At 42.7% G+C, this 18,694-nt stretch overlaps 1 protein-coding gene across 3 annotated transcripts in view; it reads right to left on the bottom strand.

The window, feature by feature from the left end:
* The window catches only part of LOC124115246 (cGMP-inhibited 3',5'-cyclic phosphodiesterase A-like), a 203,995-nt gene that overhangs the window by 128,663 nt on the left and 56,638 nt on the right, over nucleotides 1–18,694 (bottom strand). For 2 of the 3 annotated variants that reach the window (XM_046476172.2, XM_046476171.2), the window contains exon 2: nucleotides 544–573. The exons of the other annotated variant lie outside the window; for it this stretch is intronic. In XM_046476172.2, the coding sequence (XP_046332128.1) occupies nucleotides 544–573 (30 nt within the window). The remainder of the gene's footprint in view (nucleotides 1–543; nucleotides 574–18,694) is intronic. 3 annotated transcript variants of the gene reach the window in all.

Raw genomic sequence — 18,694 nt, forward strand, 5'->3', positions numbered from 1 at the left:
GTGTGAACTGAGATTGGTGTCAGTGTGAACTGGGTGTGAACTGAGATTGGTGTCAGTGTGACCTAAGTGTGAACTGGGTGTGAACTGAGATTTGTGTCAGTGTGACCTGAGTGTGAACTGAGCGTGAACTGAGATTGGTGTCAGTGTGACCTGAGTGTGAACGGGTGTGAAGTGAGTGTCAGTGTGAATGGGTGTGAACTAGTTGTGAACTGAGTGTGAACTAGGTGTGGCCTGAGTGTGAATGGGTGTGAAGTGAGTGTCAGTGTGAATGGGTGTGAATTAGGTTTGAACTGAGTGTGAACTTAGTGTGAACTAGGTGTGGCCTGAGTGTGAATGGGTGTGAAGTGAGTGTCAGTGTGAATGGGTGTGAAGTGAGTGTCAGTGTGAATGGGTGTGAACTAGGTGTGGCCTGAGTGTGAACGGGTGTGAAGTGAGTGTCAGTGTGAATGGGTGTGAACTTGGTGTGAACTTGGTGCAACCCAAGTGCAGCGTAGTGCAGGTATAGCAAGAGTGACATGAGGCGAGATGATGAAACAGGCTTACCTTTCTCCATATACCGTACGAGTCCATCCACTTCAAGATAAAAAGAAAGGGGCAAAATCAATTGATGAACATAAATGGAAAACAAACATTATGCCGGTGAAACAAACATGTGCATTAATTGTTAAAAAGCTGAAATCATGTGTGTAATGAAGTTAGCCAAAATAAAACAAACAGGACATGCAAAAGCAAAAAGAGAACTCTGAAAGATGAATGTATGTGCTCTTGTTTAACATCTGAGAATCTAGGAGTTGATTCACATGCTCTTGTTTAACATCTGAGAATCTAGGAGTTGATTTACATGCTCTCATTTCACAGGACAGAATCTAGGAGTTGATTAACATGCTCTCATTTCACAGGACAGAATCTAGGAGTTGATTTACATGCTCTCATTTCACAGGACAGAATCTAGGAGTTGATTTACATGCTCTCATTTCACAGGACAGAATCTAGGAGTTGATTTACATGCTCTCATTTCACAGGACAGAATCTAGGAGTTGATTTACATGCTCTCATTTCAAGGGGCAGAATCTAGGAGTTGATTAACATGCTCTCATTTCAGAGGACAGAATCTAGGAGTAGATTTACATGTTCTCATTTCACAGGACAGAATCTCAGAGTTGATTTACATGCTCTCATTTCACAGGACAGAATCCAGGAGTTGATTTACATGCTCTCATTACACAGGACATAATCCAGGAGTTGATTTACATGCTCTCATTTCACAGTACATAATCCAGGAGTAGATTTACATGCTCTCATTTCACAGGACATAATCCAGGAGTTGATCTACATGCTCTCATTTCACAGGACATAATCCAGGAGTTGATTTACATGCTCTCATTTCACAGGACATAATCCAGGAGTTGATTTACATGCTCTCATTACACAGGACATAATCCAGGAGTTGATTTACTTGCTCTCATTTCACAGGACATAATCCAGGAGTTGATTTACATGCTCTCATTTCACAGGACATAATCCAGGACTTGATTTACATGCTCTCATTACACAGGACAAAATCTAGGAGTTGATTTACATGCTCTCATTACACAGGACAGAATCTATGAGTAGATTTACATGCTCTCATTTCACAGGACAGAATCTAGGAGTAGATTTACATGCTCTCATTTCACAGGACATAATCCAGGAGTAGATCTACATGCTCTCATTTCGCAGGACATAATCCAGGAGTTGATTTACATGTTCTCATTTCACAGGACATAATCTGGGAGTTGATTTACATGCTCTCATTTCACAGGACATAATCCAGGAGTTGATTTACATGCTCTCATTTCACAGGACATAATCCAGGAGTTGATTTACATGCTCTTATTTCACAGGACATAATCCAGGAGTTGATTTACATGCTCTCATTTCACAGGACATAATCCAGGAGTTGATTTACATGCTCTCATTTCACAGGACATAATCCAGGAGTTGATTTACATGCTCTCATTTCACAGGACATAATCCAGGAGTTGATTTACATGCTCTAATTACACAGGACAGATTCTATGAGTAGATTTACATGCTCTCATTTCACAGGACAGAATCTAGGAGAAGACTTACATGCTCTCATTTCACAGGACATAATCTAGGAGTAGATTTACATGCTCTCATTTCACAGGACATAATCCAGGAGTTGATTTATATGCTCTCATTTCACAGGACATAATCCAGGAGTTGATTTACATGCTCTCATTTCAAAGGACATAATCCAGGAGTTGATTTACATGCTCTCATTTCACAGGACATAATCCAGGAGTTGATTTACATGCTCTCATTTCACAGGACAGAATCTCGGGAGTAGATTTACATGCTCTCATTTCACAGGACATAATCCAGGAGCAGATTTACATGCTCTCATTTCACAGGACAGAATCTCGGGAGTAGATTTACATGCTCTCATTTCACAGTTGGGAATCTTGGGAGTTCATTTACATGCTCTCATTTTCCACAACAGAATCTAAGAGTTGATTAACATTCTGTTGTCGCACAGGGAAGAATCTAGGAGCTGATTTACATTTCACATGATACATCCTATGAGGTGAACAATATATGTCCATGTTTGCCAGAGCAGAGCCTACAGGATGATTTAATATGCTTAGTTTCGCATGACAGATCTATAAGGTGAATGTATACGCTCTTGGTTCAACATGATGTGAGGAGAAATATGATCATGGTTTCTCATGGTGAATGTATAAGTTCAGTTTCACATGATATGATTCTGCCCAATACACCCTGCTTGTTATGAGAGTGGATTATTGAGGATTCGGAGGACACAATGCATCACTGAGCTGTCAACGATTGGTCAGTCTGGCCCAGATTTGATTATTGAGAGGACTATTGATGACTGCAGCCTAAAACAATGTAAACGTACCAACTCTCATTACAAGCAGAATTCTAAAGTGTTGTTTTGCTAAACTATTCAGAATAGTTTTTTTTAATTATTATTCGTTATCAATAATGCATAAACCATGACAGATCAAAGACTGGCAGCTTCGTAATCTCAACATAAGGTTGTATGGACCTTTAAATACATCCCATAACATCACACAATACTGTCAATGTCACATCAACCAACACAAAATTCTCCTCTTATAAGACACAAAATCTATATTGAAGCCAATCATTACCTAAGATGTGCAACATTTTTCTTTAACATCAAAAAGATTAACAACAGCAAATGTTTCCCCCTCTGTTCAATCAGGAGCCTAGTTGGCATGTTGAATCCATCAATACATTAATCCCCAGAAACATCTTCTTGCACTACGCAACATTTTCGTCTCTCAGGAGACACGCGAATCACTGGCATTGATTATTTTCCATTTTGTATGCCTATCACAGCTGGAGTGGCAGTACATGGCTCCAAGCTACTGTTCTTATATTAGATAGGAGACAGAAATTTAATTCCAACTTAACAAAATACTGAATAATAATGGCGCAATAACCATTAAACACGAAAATGTTCACACCTCTCTTGCATGGACACATATCAGAACACGTAATAACACTTTGTCACTTCCGACACCCAAAAAAACGAGCAATCTTGAACACGGTTGGCACCAGCCTGCGGCTGCAGCACCATACCCACGCTGCTCTCATCCCTGGCTGCCTTAATGAACTGATACAAGCCTCAAACGTAGAAGAATTCAACCAGATTCAAATATCTTTGAAGATGGAGCAGTGAAAATTTGTATTGGATTGTGCCAGTTGATGGTATAAACGAAAACATTTCTGTCCTTTCAGAAATCAGATTGTGTAAGAATTAAGAATTCAGATAATGCCAGATTTATTTATTTATATTTTTAATTAATTGATTTTTGTTGTCAGTTCAATGCTTAATGCCACACTGTATTCCACCAATATGATGTCATTCTGTAAATAATCAAGTCGGGACCAGACAATCCAAAGATTAATATTAGGAGCAACGATCTGTGCCACAGTTCACCAACCCTGACCACCCGATCCATTTGGTACCCTCTTACAATCATCCAAGGTTGCTTGGGACCCCACAGGGTACAATTATTTTGGTGAACAATCCTGGTCAGTCAATAGAAGGAAAATAATCTTTTAGAAACTTTCAGGTCTTCTTAAGGTTCTTCAAAATGATGTCATGTGAGGAGTGAGTGTTAGATTGTCTTGTTTGTCAGTCAGTTTAACCTCCTGAGTCTGAGCCTGAGACTACTGGCCCACCCATGACCCCTTCTGTGAACTGTGACAAATAACGTTTAGAGCTTTTAAGATAATGGTCTCCTTTAATAATTTGTTTGTTTGATTGTTGTTTACACTGCACTCAGCAATAATCCAGTCTGTAAATAATTGAGTCTTGACCAGACAATCCAGTGATATCATGAGCATCAACACACGCAACTGGGATGAAATGACATGCATCAACCAAGTCAAACCGCCTCTTACAACAAGCATAGTTGCCTTTTACAGCAAGCATGGGTTGCTAAAGACCTATTCTACGCCAGATCTTCACGGGTCTCCTTTAATTATTTCAGGGTTGTGGGATACGTGAACAAATTATATTTGGAAGTCTCATCTGAGATCACTGCTGCAAAAACAGATCATCATGGACAACAAGAAGGCACATCCAGGAAAGTTTGTAAAGATGGTCAGAACAAACAGTGAGTGAGTGAGTGAGTTGGGTTTAACGACGCTTTTAACAGTATTCCAGTTATATCGCGGCGTGTCAGCTTAATGTGGGAGGAAAGCCCGAAGTGATGCAGGTCTTAGACGTTTACTACTTCGGTGAAACCCACGAGCACGGGTATGGTGCTGACAAACCTAGAAACATAATCAGGGCGAACCAGGATTCGAACCAACAATCATAGGTTTCTGGCATGCCCAAGGGACGCAACTCTGCACAGCGAATCGCGGTGCCTTAGACGACTGGGCCACCCGTGCCCCCCCAGAACAAACAGCATAAACCAACAAATTGAGAAATCAATGTCAGAATTAGAAAATAACTGAACGTTTCCAATCCATTTTCTTTCCTATTAATATCGTTTACAAATGGCCTTATATGTGCTCTTTATAAAATTGGATGAAGGTCATGCTGACCTGGGACTGTCAACTTGTAAACCTTTACGTAGAGGGGCGCGGTACTACTGGTATAACAGTATACCACGATTTGAAATGCTAATAAATACATATCACAATTCGTTTGGAAAAAACCATATACTGCGTTTTTCAAAATCATGCATATTTTCATCTTGTTGGCAAAGTTTACACTGGTTACAAGTAGAATTCAAATTATGACATTCAGAAACAAGCAACTTGATTCATGTGATAGAAAAAACAAACAAATTCACAACCACCTGCATACAATGTGTCTTTTATTCAGGTTTACCCCAAATCACAGGAGAGTGAGTGAGTGAGTGAGTGAGTGAGTGAGTGGGTTGGGTTTAACACCGCTTTTAACAGTATTCCAGTTATATCGCGGCGTGTCAGCTAAATGTGGGAGGAAAGCCCAAATGATGCAGGTCTTAGACGTTTACTACTTCGGTGAAACCCATGAGCACGGGTATGGTGCTAACAAACCTAGAAACATAATCGGGGCGAACCGAGATTCGAACCCACAATCATAGGTTTCTGGTGTGCCCAAGGGACGCAACTCTGAACAGCGCTTGCGGCGCTTTAGACGACTGGGCCAGCCGTGCCCCCCAAATCACAGGAGAAAGAATGCACGCAATATGCTGTGATACATGTCGCAATACATGAATCATTATTGCAATATGAAAGTCAATGCCCATCACTACCTTTACTCAAGTGTACCAGTTCCATTTGGCATTTAAGTTAGTATTGGTTAAAAAAAAAGACAATCACTTGTTTAATTTTTAAACCAGGTTGTCCAAAAACACCTTGAACAATAAATAATGTGAAATTCCCAGCTTAAGAGAAACTATGCAGCAATGAAAAGAAATTAGATGGCTTCTGAGGAAGACACTCTACTCAGATCAGCAGGAACACTCAGCATAATGAACAAAGTTGGAAGCCTAACAATCACCGACACTTCCGATATGATTTTGAGGAAAACATTGCGTACACAGCATAAGGAAGTACCTTTCAAGATGAGATCACCATCAATGACATGGCAAGTGACCTGGCACTGACCTGAGGGCACAGGTGATCATATCCCGGTATGTTTAATATATTCTCAGTCACCACAACTAAGGGGGAAATATAAGCCAATACTGCCTGGGTCAGTGAAGGGGCAACAGCTTTGATGTCCAGCTGGTCAACATATGTGGTGCAGCCTTCGTACCACTGGGGTCAACATCTGCATGGTGTTGTCATGTGGACAATAAGGCACCAAGCCATGTATTTGTTATTAAGTCCCTGGGAGAAAAGACTCCATTACAAACTCATTTACCTCTGAGAAGAATGATTACGAACTGGTAGCTGATGAAAAAATATCTTATTGTACAAAGGCATCATTTAATGAGGAATATGGACAATAGTTTTGTGATCAGCATCCAAATGGGGTGTTTTTTCAGTCTAAATGTCAGTTAGACAGCTACAGATATCAATCGTTCCTGAGCGACAGATCTTCACAAGACAAATGGCATTCTGTCACATTTTCTTGATCTTATCATCTTCGGACAGGACTTCTCATATAATGATTATTGCCAAATGTCCATCAACCCTAACCCATTAGTTTGCATACATGTTTGTTGAAAGAGTTGAAGTGTGTGTGTGTGTGTGTGTGTGTGTGTGTGTGTGTGTGTGTGTGTGTGTGTGTGTGTGTGTGTGTGTGTGTGTGCCTGCATCTGTGTTGTCTCTGTGTGTATGTTTATGTGTCTGTGCTGTCTGCATGCGTGCGTGCGAATGTGTGTGTGTGTGTGTGTGTGTGTGCGTGTGCGTGTGCGTGTGTGTGTGTGTGTGCGTGTGCGTGTGCGCGTGCGCGTGTGCGTGTGCGTGCGGGGGCGTGCACATGAGTGTTAATTCAGAAATATTCCTGCTGACAGCGACCTGTAAATGATGGAATCTTGACCGGACAATTCAATGATTGATATTGCGAGCAACAATCCACACTGAAGGGCTATGATGATACGCCATCAACCAGGACACCGAGTCTGCCCACCCAATCCATTAAATTGCCTCATACGACCAGCATAGATTGCCAGGGACCAATTCTAATCTGGAACCCCACAATTGGTGATCTGGCCGATGACATGCGTCACTGTGCCCCTCTACCATGGATCACCTGTTGAACCAATAGATGACCAGGTCGCCATGATATACAATGAATAGTGCACTTCTTCTTGAACCACTAGATGACCAGGTCGCCATGATATACAATGAATAGTGCACTTCTTCTTGAACCACTAGTTGACCAGGTCGCCATGATATACAATGAATAGTGCACTTCTTCTTGAACCACTAGTTGACCAGGTCGCCATGATATACAATGAATAGTGCACTTCTTCTTGAACCACTGGTTGACCAGGTCGCCATGATATACAATGAATAGTGCACTTCTTCTTGAACCACTCGTTAACCAGGTCACCATGATATACATTGAATAGTGCTGAATGTCGTTTGAAACAACATTCACTCACTCCCTCAGGACATTTTTTATAATCAGTCAATGTCCAAGAAAATAAATCAATCCACAACCCTCCATTAAAGACAGGAAATAAAGAATTGCAATCAATCCAATGAAATTCTTCCAGCAAGATGGTCGCATATGGTTTGTGGAAACAACATGACAACAAACAGCAAGACAACCAATATGGCCAAATGTCACTGCAATGTTGGCTATATTCAAATAATTAAATAAGTCCATTTCTCAGCATGATAACTCAAATCAATTTCATCACTTCACTTAAAAGTAGAGTCAAACGTTACACCACACATGCTGCTCACGTAGTTTCATGCAATACTATTTCTAGTATTCATTATCTGTGAGCCTCTTCTCTGACTCCATACTATTCAAGCATATACAATTCAGTACAACCCAGCGTCAGCATCCATATTTCAACAGCATTGCCTGTGGTTTTGCATTTTCGGAGCTGATTTTTCATGCAGAGTTTGATTTTGACAGCTGCAGAATTGCGGTGTAGGTGGTTGGCTGTGGCTGACACATTTACACCACACGATACATTCACTCTGATAGACACACCACCAACAAACAGATGTTTCATAACAAATTTAACTTGTCGCCTGACTGGTGTTTTGTATGAAATTAATAAACAGCAAAGCATTCTTTCAATATTTAGTTTCCTTTCAAAGAATCCATGGCACTTGTTGGATTAATCAAAGAATCATTTTTGTATAACTGCAGATGTTTTATCATGCTCTTGTTAACATAGCAAAGGTGGCTCGGAGAAGGAAGAATCACTTGCTTGCTTTACAGATTGCCTGTGTCTGAATCTCTTCATCATCTGCATTTTTTAACTTTATGGAATTACAAACCGTGATTTAAACTAACATTTGGTAGAGAGGATTAATGGTAAAAGCAATAGTTTTCTGGACCAGTAGCCTGTGCTTGAAGATCACATTGTGAAACTCAATCATCTGACAGTACAGACATTAACAATAATGAACCAGTCACGAAACAGATGTAGAAAACATCACAATTGTCACATAAATACGGACCCGTGAAGATCCGGGTTAGAACAGGTCTTCAGCATCCCATGCTTGTCTTAAGAGGTGCCTCACAGGATTGTGTGGTCAGAGTTGCTGACTTGGTTGATGCATGTCATCGTGTGGACCGATGCTTATAGTGTCAATCAATGGAATGTCTGGTCCAGACTCAATTAATTGCAGACTGACATCATATAGCTGAGTGCAAAGTTAACAACAAAGAAACAAAGAGTGAGTGAGTGAGTATGGTTTTACGCCGCTTTTAGCAATATTCCAGCAATATCACGGCGGGGGGACACCATTGTACCATTGTACCCATGTCGGGAATCGAACCCGGGTCTTCGGCGTGATGAGCAAACGCTTTAACCACTAGGCTACCCGACCGCCCCAAAGAAACAAACAAGCACATAAATATGATCTCATAGTAACTGAATGATTTATTTCTTTGGTTGAAACAAATCGAACAGGTAAATCCCTGACACAAAATTAAATCTAGAGCCAGTTAACCCTGTGGCCCTCACACAATGCATTGGGAAGTACCTCCATCCCACGACTTCATTCTTTAACATTTCCCATGCTACGGGAGTGCAATGACCTGGTTAAGATTTGATAAATTCGGTGACTTTATTTCTGTCTTGGAGTCATACGTTCAAGGACTGGCTATGCAGGATGGATTCCACATTGGCACACTGCACTGGATGACCTTGGCCAGACAATGGCAGGGAAACTGCTAACAGGGGCATAGAGGGTTTTGACATCCCCTTTACAGGTGTTAATCCCTGAGATCCACAGTAAATACTGCTCTCTGAGGTATTCATGTCAAATATCCACTGCCCCAAAGGCATCACCATGGCCAGAAAGACATCACACTGCCACAAAGACATCACACTGCCAGAAAGACATCACACTGCCAGAAAGACATCACACTGCCACAAAGACATCCCTATGGCCACAAGGACATCCCCATGGCCTCAAAGACATCACTATGGCCACAAAGACATCACACTGCCAGAAAGACATCACACTGCCAGAAAGACATCACACTGCCACAAAGACATCCCTATGGCCACAAGGACATCCCCATGGCCTCAAAGATATCACTATGGCCACAAAGACATCACACTGCCAGAAAGATATCCCCATGGTCGCAAAGACATCACCATGGCTACAAAGGCCTCACCACTAACACAAAGACATCATCACCACCACGACCGCAAAAATATCACCATGACAACAAAGACACGTAAACAGTTTCAGCTCAACATGTCCATCCCAGTGGCACTACATCAAGCGAGGATATCCAGTAGAACCTGTCAGTAACAACCTAATGCTCACATCATCTTACCATAAGACAGTGAGCTAAGTTCTAAGTGCTACAGGTATCTGATAGAGTACCCAAAGTCAACATGAAACCTTGAGCTGTGCATTACAGCTTAAAGCTTAAAGGTGAAACATAAAACTATTTTTAGCCAGCAAACCAAAAATACTCAAGTTTTATGTCTTAAATTCTAAAAGGCATTTGAATGATCATTGAATTCCCAAAGCATTGACTTGACACAAAAGAGTTTTCAGATTTTTGTTAACATTCTATTTCAACTTCTGGCCTCAAGATCAAAGGAGTGAATATTGTGTCATGACACAGTGACAACATTGTAACAGAAGTGATCAAGGCAGCACAAGACAAACATTTGTGACCCGTACCCCCACAGTTGGCTCCCTGACAATAGCTACACAGGTAGGAACGCATTGTCAAACATAAGTAGAGAATCTCTCAGTGTACTTGTTCACAAGCTCAACCATCAACTATCATTAACATTGGTAATCATGAAAGCTTGCTCCTATTGATTCCGCAGCAACCTTCACTTGCAAATCAAGGAACAATTTATCAACCCTCACAACAGGCACATTAGACAAATCTGATAACAGACTACACGGAAAGCAAGCAAGCGTATGTGAGTCAGACTACTAAAATGAACCATGCCTAATGGAGGGAACTATCATCCATGTGCCTTGGTCGGAAGCAAGCCTGAAGACTTGAGGAAGAACTATAAGAATGGAGTGATGGCCTCTGGGGTCATGATACTCTATAATCATTACAGACACTTGCAGGGAAGGTATCATCCTAATGCAGTAAAAGCTGAGTTGACTAGTCTTGTCTACACTACTTCCTTAGTACTAAAGCATCCTCAGCATGACTGGCTGTCGCAGACTCTCTGATGGCTATCTGCGACAATCCTGCTGGTAATGGACCTTGCTGATAGGTCATCTGTGGTCATTTCAAGAGGGCAGCTTCAGGTTCTGGTTTGCATGGTCTAATACAGGTCTCCCAACTGTGACGCCAGCAGCACTAGGGTATAGTCTATGGTGTCGTCCTGCTGAGGCAGTTATTGGGTCTGTACCACAGAGGTTCTGTGCCAAGTTTGTCCTTAGGCTGTCCTTGGTTCTGTCTGCTGTGGTACTCCTTGGTCTGTCTGCTGTGGTTATCCTTGGCTCTGTCTGCTTTGGTTGTCCTTGTTTCTGTTGCATTGGTAGTCCTTGGTCCGTCTGCCGTGGTAGTCCTTGGTCTGTCTGCTGTGGTTGTCTTTGGCTCTGTCTGCTGTGGTTATCCTTGGCTCTGTCTGCCGTGGTAGTCCTTGGTCTGTCTGCTGTGGTAGTCCTTGGTCCGTCTGCCGTGGTAGTCCTTGGTCTGTCTGCTGTGGTTGTCCTTGGCTCTGTCTGCTGTGGTTGTCCTTGGCTCTGTCTGCCGTGGTAGTCCTTGGCTCTGTCTGCTGTGGTTGTCCTTATTTCTGTTGTATTGGTAGTCCTTGGTCCGTCTGCCGTGGTAGTCCTTGGTCCGTCTGCTGTGGTAGTCCTTGGTCCGTCTGCTGTGGTAGTCCTTGGTCCGTCTGCCGTGGTAGTCCTTGGTCTGTCTGCTGTGGTTGTCCTTGGCTCTGTCTGCTGTGGTTGTCCTTGGCTCTGTCTGCCGTGGTAGTCCTTGGTCTGTCTGCTGTGGTTGTCTTTGGCTGTCTGCTGTGGTTGTCCTTGGCTCTGTCTGCTGTGGTTGTCCTTGGCTCTGTCTGCTGTGGTTGTCCTTGGCTCTGTCTGCTGTGGTTGTCCTTGGCTGCCTTGGCATTGGTAGACCTTGTCTGCTGTGGTCCCCATGCCTACGGATATTCCTTCACACTGTACAGTCCTTGAAATATTATAGGTACATATTGTAGCATACTGAGTGAGTCAGTGATCAGTGTTTGCCACCACTTTAGCAATATTCCACCCATATCACAGCAGGAACACCGCAAATGTATTGCTTCACACAATGTTCCTTCTGTGATTGTTGGGCATGACAAACATTAAGTATTAAGGCCTGATCCTACTGCCCTTGTTATGCTGAGGTACACACAGGGCACTGCAATCTGTTACTCCACAAGTCCTGTCTGGCACCAGCACAACCCTACTAACAAGTCACGCTCATTAACAATAAAACCAAAAACCTGAAGTATCATATTTCTAATTCAGTCTGTCAACGCACCAATAATCAGTCTAAATTATCAGCCGAAACAGATTCCAAAGGTCGTAAAAGGCAAAACAGTCATGAAAAATATATGAATGGATCACTGAAAATCAGTGATAACATCAAGTGTTAGTGCCTCTGTGCAACCAGTAATACTCCTGCGTACGATGACGGCATTCAATAACAATGTATGTTTGTTATTGTTTAACGCCTCACAGAGCACTATTCCACCAATATGATGGCAGCCTGTGAAAAATCAGAACCCGACAATCCAGTAATTAATATTGTGAGCAATGATCCACGCCGTTTAAAGGAACGATGACATGCAATCAACGAAGTCACCAAGCCTGACCTTATCCATCAGGTGAGGTGAGGTGAAATGGGATTAACGTCGCATTCAACATCATGCAACTTATATAGCATGTGTGTGTGTGTGTGTGTATGTGTGTGTGTGTGTGTGTGTGTGTGTGTGTGTAAATGCGGAGGCGTGTGTGTGTGTGTGTAAATGCGATGGCGTGTGTGTGCGTGTGTGTGCGTGTGTGTGCGTGTGTGTGTGTGTGTGTGTGTGTGTGTAAATGCGATGGCGTGTGTGTGCGTGTGTGTGTGTGTGTGTGTGTGTGTGTGTGTGTAGTATATTGACTCTGAGCCGGACAGTCCTTGCTTTAGCTCTTAAATGCAGAGCGCCAGACAGGGTAACAACAAGTATCATCTTATAACGTCTTTTGGTATGACTTGCACTAGGATCAAACCCCCGATCTTCCACTCTGTTAGTTTGTTCGTTTGTTGTTTAACGCTGCTCTCAGCTCTCAGCAATATTCAGCAATATTACGGCTGTCTGTAAAAAATTTAAGTCTAGTAAAAAAATCCTGCGATTGACATCATGAGCATCTTTAAAAAAAATAGTCACCTTTTACGGCAAGTATGGGTTGCTGGAGACCTATTCTACCCCAGATCTTCACTGGTCTCAGAGCAGAGGCTCTACCACTAGACCACGGAGGCAATCCCTTTTTCATTAAATCGCCCCATATGACCAGCATAGATTGCTTAGTAAGGGCCCGGAATCCCCACGGGCTCTATAAACACTGAAGCCCACAACCACTTTCCATTCAAACCACATTGTATTCCCTAGGGCCATATGAAGCATCACTTCCTACAAGGTGTTGCTTACTATCACTGTTTCTACATCTCAACCATTCCAATGCTTGCAAGAAGTCAGTCTTCATTACATCAAATGCATTTTTCTTTTTATTTGTATTATCTTGACTACTACTTGAAAGGGAAACAGCAGCCTGTGTGTGCCAGATACTCTCACAGCAGTTTATTCTCACATGTATCTGTAGAGTAGTAACAGCATTCACAGCCAGTCGGATTCATCCATATTCACACACATGATGAGAACAGAGTAGGGAGTGAGTGAGTTGGGTTTAACGCCGCTTTTAACAGTATTCCAGTTATATCGCGGTGTGTCAGCTTAATGTGGGAGGAAAGCCCGAAGTGATGCAGGTCTCAGACGTTTACTACTTTGGTGAACCCCACGAGCAAGGGTATGGTGCTGACAAACCTAGAAACATAATCGGGGCGAATCGAGATTCGAACCCAGTCATACGTTTCTGGCAACTAAGCACAGCGAATCGCGGCGCCTTAGACGACTTGGCCATCCTTGCTCCCATGAGATCCGAGTAACGTAAACTTACTTTTCAGTTCAAGTTTCATGTTATATGTGTTCTTTCCTTATGCAGAAGACCACTGTCATGGTCAAGTGAGTAGAGTGTCTGCCCAGAGAGCGTAAAGTTGGCAGTTTGATGGCCAGCAGTGTCATAACAAAAGAAATTGAAAGATGCTATTTGTTGTTACCCTGTCTGGCTTTCAGGATTACTTTTTGTTTGTTAATTTGTTGTTATAGCTGTACTCAGCAATATTTCAGCTATATGGTGGCGGTCGGTAAATAATCGAGTCTGGACCAGACAATCCAGTGGTTGACATCATGAGCATCGATCCACACAATTGGGATATAATGACATGCATCAACCACGTCAGTGAGCCTGACCACCTGATCCTGTTAGTAGCCTCTTACGAAAGCATAGTTGCCTGTTTCAGCAAGCATGGGTTGCTGAAGACCTATTCTACCCCGGATCTTCACGGGAGACAAGCATGGGTTGCTGAAGACCTATTCTACCCCGGATCTTCACGGGAGACAAGCATGGGTTGCTGAAGACCTATTCTACCCCGGATCTTCATGGGAGACAAGCATGGGTTGCTGAAGACATATTTTCTACCCCGGATCTTCACGGGAGACAAGCATGGGTTGCTGAAGACCTATTCTACCCCGGATCTTCATGGGGTACAAGCATGGGTTGCTGAAGACCTATTCTACCCCGGATCTTCACGGGAGACAAGCATGGGTTGCTGAAGACCTATTCTACCCCGGATCTTCACGGGAGACAAGCATGGGTTGCTGAAGACATATTCTACCCCGGATCTTCACGGGAGACAAGCATGGGTTGCTGAAGACATATTCTACCCCGGATCTTCACGGGAGACAAGCATGGGTTGCTGAAGACCTATTCTACCCCGGACCTTCACGGGAGACAAGCAGGGGTTGCTGAAGACCTATTCTACCCCGGATCTTCACGGGAGACAAGCAGGGGTTGCTGAAGACCTATTCTACCCCGGATCTTCACGGGAGACAAGCAGGGGTTGCTGAAGACCTATTCTACCCCGGATCTTCACAGGTTTCAGAATTACTGAGCAAGGAGTCAGTACACTGTGTTTAAGTGAGCTATTCATATAAAACTGCTGCATGGTATATGGTATCTCAGTGGGCTGGCACTATAAAACATGACACTAGTCCAGACTAGTACAAGTAAACACGTACATGCATGCACGTCACTACATATGTGTAATAGTCTTCAGCCCCATTACATTTCACCACCTTAGCCAAGTGAGTGAGTATGGTTTTAAGCTGCTTTTAGCAATATTCCAGCAATATCATGGCAGGGGACACCAGAAATGGGCTTCACACATTGTACCATTGTGGGGAATTGAACACGGATCTTCAGTGTGACAAGCGAGCACTTGAACCGCTAGACTATCCCACCATCCTCTTAGGCGAGTGATTTTGACAAGATGAAAATGTGACTGTAAGATCAGGTCAGTATGGGGGGTTAAGACGTGAATCTATTTTCCTGGAAAAGCAAACAAGAGGCAGGAATAGAAGGAAAACATTAATGAGGAACTTGTAAAGGTGTGTTGGTGCAAAAAAGAATAAACCTGAATCCATGAAGAAATAATCCAACCCTTCAACTTCATCTAGACAGACATCAAAAGAAACCATATTAATTATAATCTTAATTCTCCAAAAGAGCTCATATAAATAAACCCTAATCAATGTTTTGAAACACGCTATGCTAACAATAACACACACCATAGCAATTATCTTCTAAACAAACACAAGGCAAAGGTGCATGTTCTCAAGCTCATGTGATCTAACCTATTTGCTAATGGACGACCAAAATCTATACAGTATTCATTAGGCCACTCCAAAATGGAGCCAGATATGGCAAACCAGTGCTTGCGAGAAGACAAAGACAGGCATTTTGCTGTAAGACAATACAACCGACAGAGCAGCTGGGCCTAAAATCAATTATCGACAGAGTGGACATCCACAATTATCGGTCAGAAAACAAGCTGGTGGAAGCTGAAACCTTGGAACATGTCCATCAGTTTGTGCGGCCATAACTCGGTGTTTGAGTCAAACAGAAACTATACATGGCCATTCCTAAAAGTTAAGACTCTGCTGAGTTGAGAACAGCGTATATTGATTTTCATATGAAACAAAAAAGAGTGTTGTACATAATGTCTGGGAGATGTTGTCAAACATTTGACAGGGAACTGTAATCCATAATTTATAGCAAATGCCAGAAGACAGACATATTGGTCAGTCACTGACTCAGTATAACAAGGGCTGGGTCAGGATGCCTGAGACTGGATCAGGGTGCCAGAGACTGGATCAGGATGCCAGAGACTGGATCAGGGTGCCAGAGACTGGATCAGGATGCCAGAGACTGGATCAGGATGCCGGAGACTGAATCAGGATGCCAGAGACTGCATCAGGGTGCCAGAGACTGGATCAGGATGCCAGAGACTGGATCAGGGTGCCAGAGACTGCATCAGGGTGCCAGAGACTGGATCAGGATGCCAGAGACTGGATCAGGGTGCCAGAGACTGGATCAGGATACCAGAGACTGGATCAGGATACCAGAGACTGGATCAGGATGCCAGAGACTGGATCAGGGTGCCAGAGACTGGATCAGGGTGCCAGAGACTGGATCAGGATACCAGAGACTGGATCAGGGTGCCAGAGACTGCATCAGGGTGCCAGAGACTGGATCAGGATGCCAGAGACTGGATCAGGGTGCCAGAGACTGGATCAGGATGCCAGAGACTGGATCAGGGTGCCAGAGACTGGATCAGGGTGCCAGAGACTGGATCAGGATACCAGAGACTGGATCAGGATGCCAGAGGCAGAAACTGAAGTATACTATGATATTGAGAAGCATATTGATACCACTAGAAGCATTTCGGGTAGAAACTGAAGTATACCATGGCTGCTTTTGTAGAAAAGATTTAAGTATGCAATGGTGTTGCGTACCACCAGAACAATACCAGACAGGAAATGAAAGAGTGAGTTAAAAGTTTAAAGCCACATGGGCCATAAAGTGATGAAGAGTAATAAGATATTTTAAGGGCAAATGAAGTACAGTGTTGGTGACCACAGCTATGGCAATGAGACTGCAAATGAACTATACCGTAATATTGTCACCCTAACCAAGGCAAGGTAAGGTGAAATGGGGCTTAATCCTGTGTTCAAGATTATTGAACTTGTCTTATAGTGACGTGCATGCACAATGTACTTGTGGCTGCTTGTACTAGTCCAGTGCCAGGCAGGGTAGCAACAAGTACCATGTATTTTGGTGAGACACCACTGGGGATCAAATTACCGACCCTCACTCTCCAGGCAGACACTTAAGCCACGTGACCACGGAGGTCTCCCCAACCAAGGACACCAGACAGTTAATGAATGAAGTATACCATGTTAGTGACAAAAGCTTCAGGATCGTCCAACCCTAACTAATACTTCATTGTACAACAACCATTCCATCAGTTAATGCTCAGGCCAGAGAGGGCATTAGCCCCACCAAATTAACTCTCCATCTACATACACCCTTACATATTGATGTAGCAGAGGTGTGTTGAGTGGTGATCTCACAGCGATCAATGACGGACGGACATGCATTACACTCTGTTTAGTCCTAAGTGCAGGATTTCATCAACGAGACTGTGTCCCCACACTGATGCCTGTCATCACCACCAAGGAACACATTGGAGTCAGAAAATAGCAAGCCTATTTATCAAAGTTGGGAAAGATTACCCCTTTCTGTCACAATGGGAACTGAAAAATAGCCATGTGAAACAAATCTAAAAAGATTACCGTATTTGACGTAGTAATTGCCAAGGGCGCTCTCAAAATTAGAAATAGGGGACTCTTATTAGGATATTATTTTGGTAAAAAATTGAAAGATAAATTTCTTGGTTTCTGATGACAGCCTGAAATGTTTATGTACGACAGACATATTTTTCCAGAATTTAATTGCCCATAATTAAGGGTGCATATAACACACGAGTGCGTATCATACACAAATAAATACTGACTGAGTATGGTTTTACGCCGCTTTTAGCAATATTCCAGCAATATCACGGCGGGGGACACCAGAAATGGGCTTCACACATTGTACCCATGTCGGGAATCGAACCTGGGTCTTCGGCGTGACGAGCGAATGCTTTAACCACTAGGCTACCCGACCGCCCCCACGAATAAATAAGTCTTGTGTACATTGATCAATCATAAGGGGTGCTAATTGGGATTGTTCACTAGCCAATATATTAGGAAATGTCGCCATGGGGCTTATTAGAGTGGGTCTCTTATTACGTCGAATACGGTATGTTATAATAAAATAGTCTACTTCAGTGATGCGAGTGCAAGTTGGAAATATCTGAGTCTTTCAACACACAAAAATTATAATAAATTAATTTGTTACAAAAAATAACTTACTTCAGTGAAGCGAATGAAAGTCGGAAATATCAAATTCTTTCAACACACAAGCATTATGATAAAATAATTTGTCACAAAAAATTAATTTACTCCAGTGAAGCAAGTGAAAGTTGTTGCAGCCAGTTATATTTGTGTTTTTTAACACGCAAAAATTATGATAAATCAATTCCTGTCATAAAATGATTAGCTCGCCTAAATGAAGCAAGTGAGGCTGGTGCAGACAGTAACATTTATGTTACATCACACACACGTTTCAGTACAGGGCGTTGTGCTTCAAAATATGAAACACTACAAATGGTCAAAACATAATCCAATAACAAATGAATTTCGACATTCTACAACGATGAATAAACATGGAAACAAATCCTGTTTTAAAGTATGATTGATCACACAGAGCATTGACTGTAAAATGCTCGATGTGATGCACGTCGGGCAGACTACTGGTGATGGTT

This window comes from Haliotis rufescens, unplaced genomic scaffold, assembly GCF_023055435.1.
Source record: "Haliotis rufescens isolate VD_foot unplaced genomic scaffold, xgHalRufe1.0.p SCAF_26, whole genome shotgun sequence".
Taxonomy (NCBI): domain Eukaryota; kingdom Metazoa; phylum Mollusca; class Gastropoda; order Lepetellida; family Haliotidae; genus Haliotis; species Haliotis rufescens.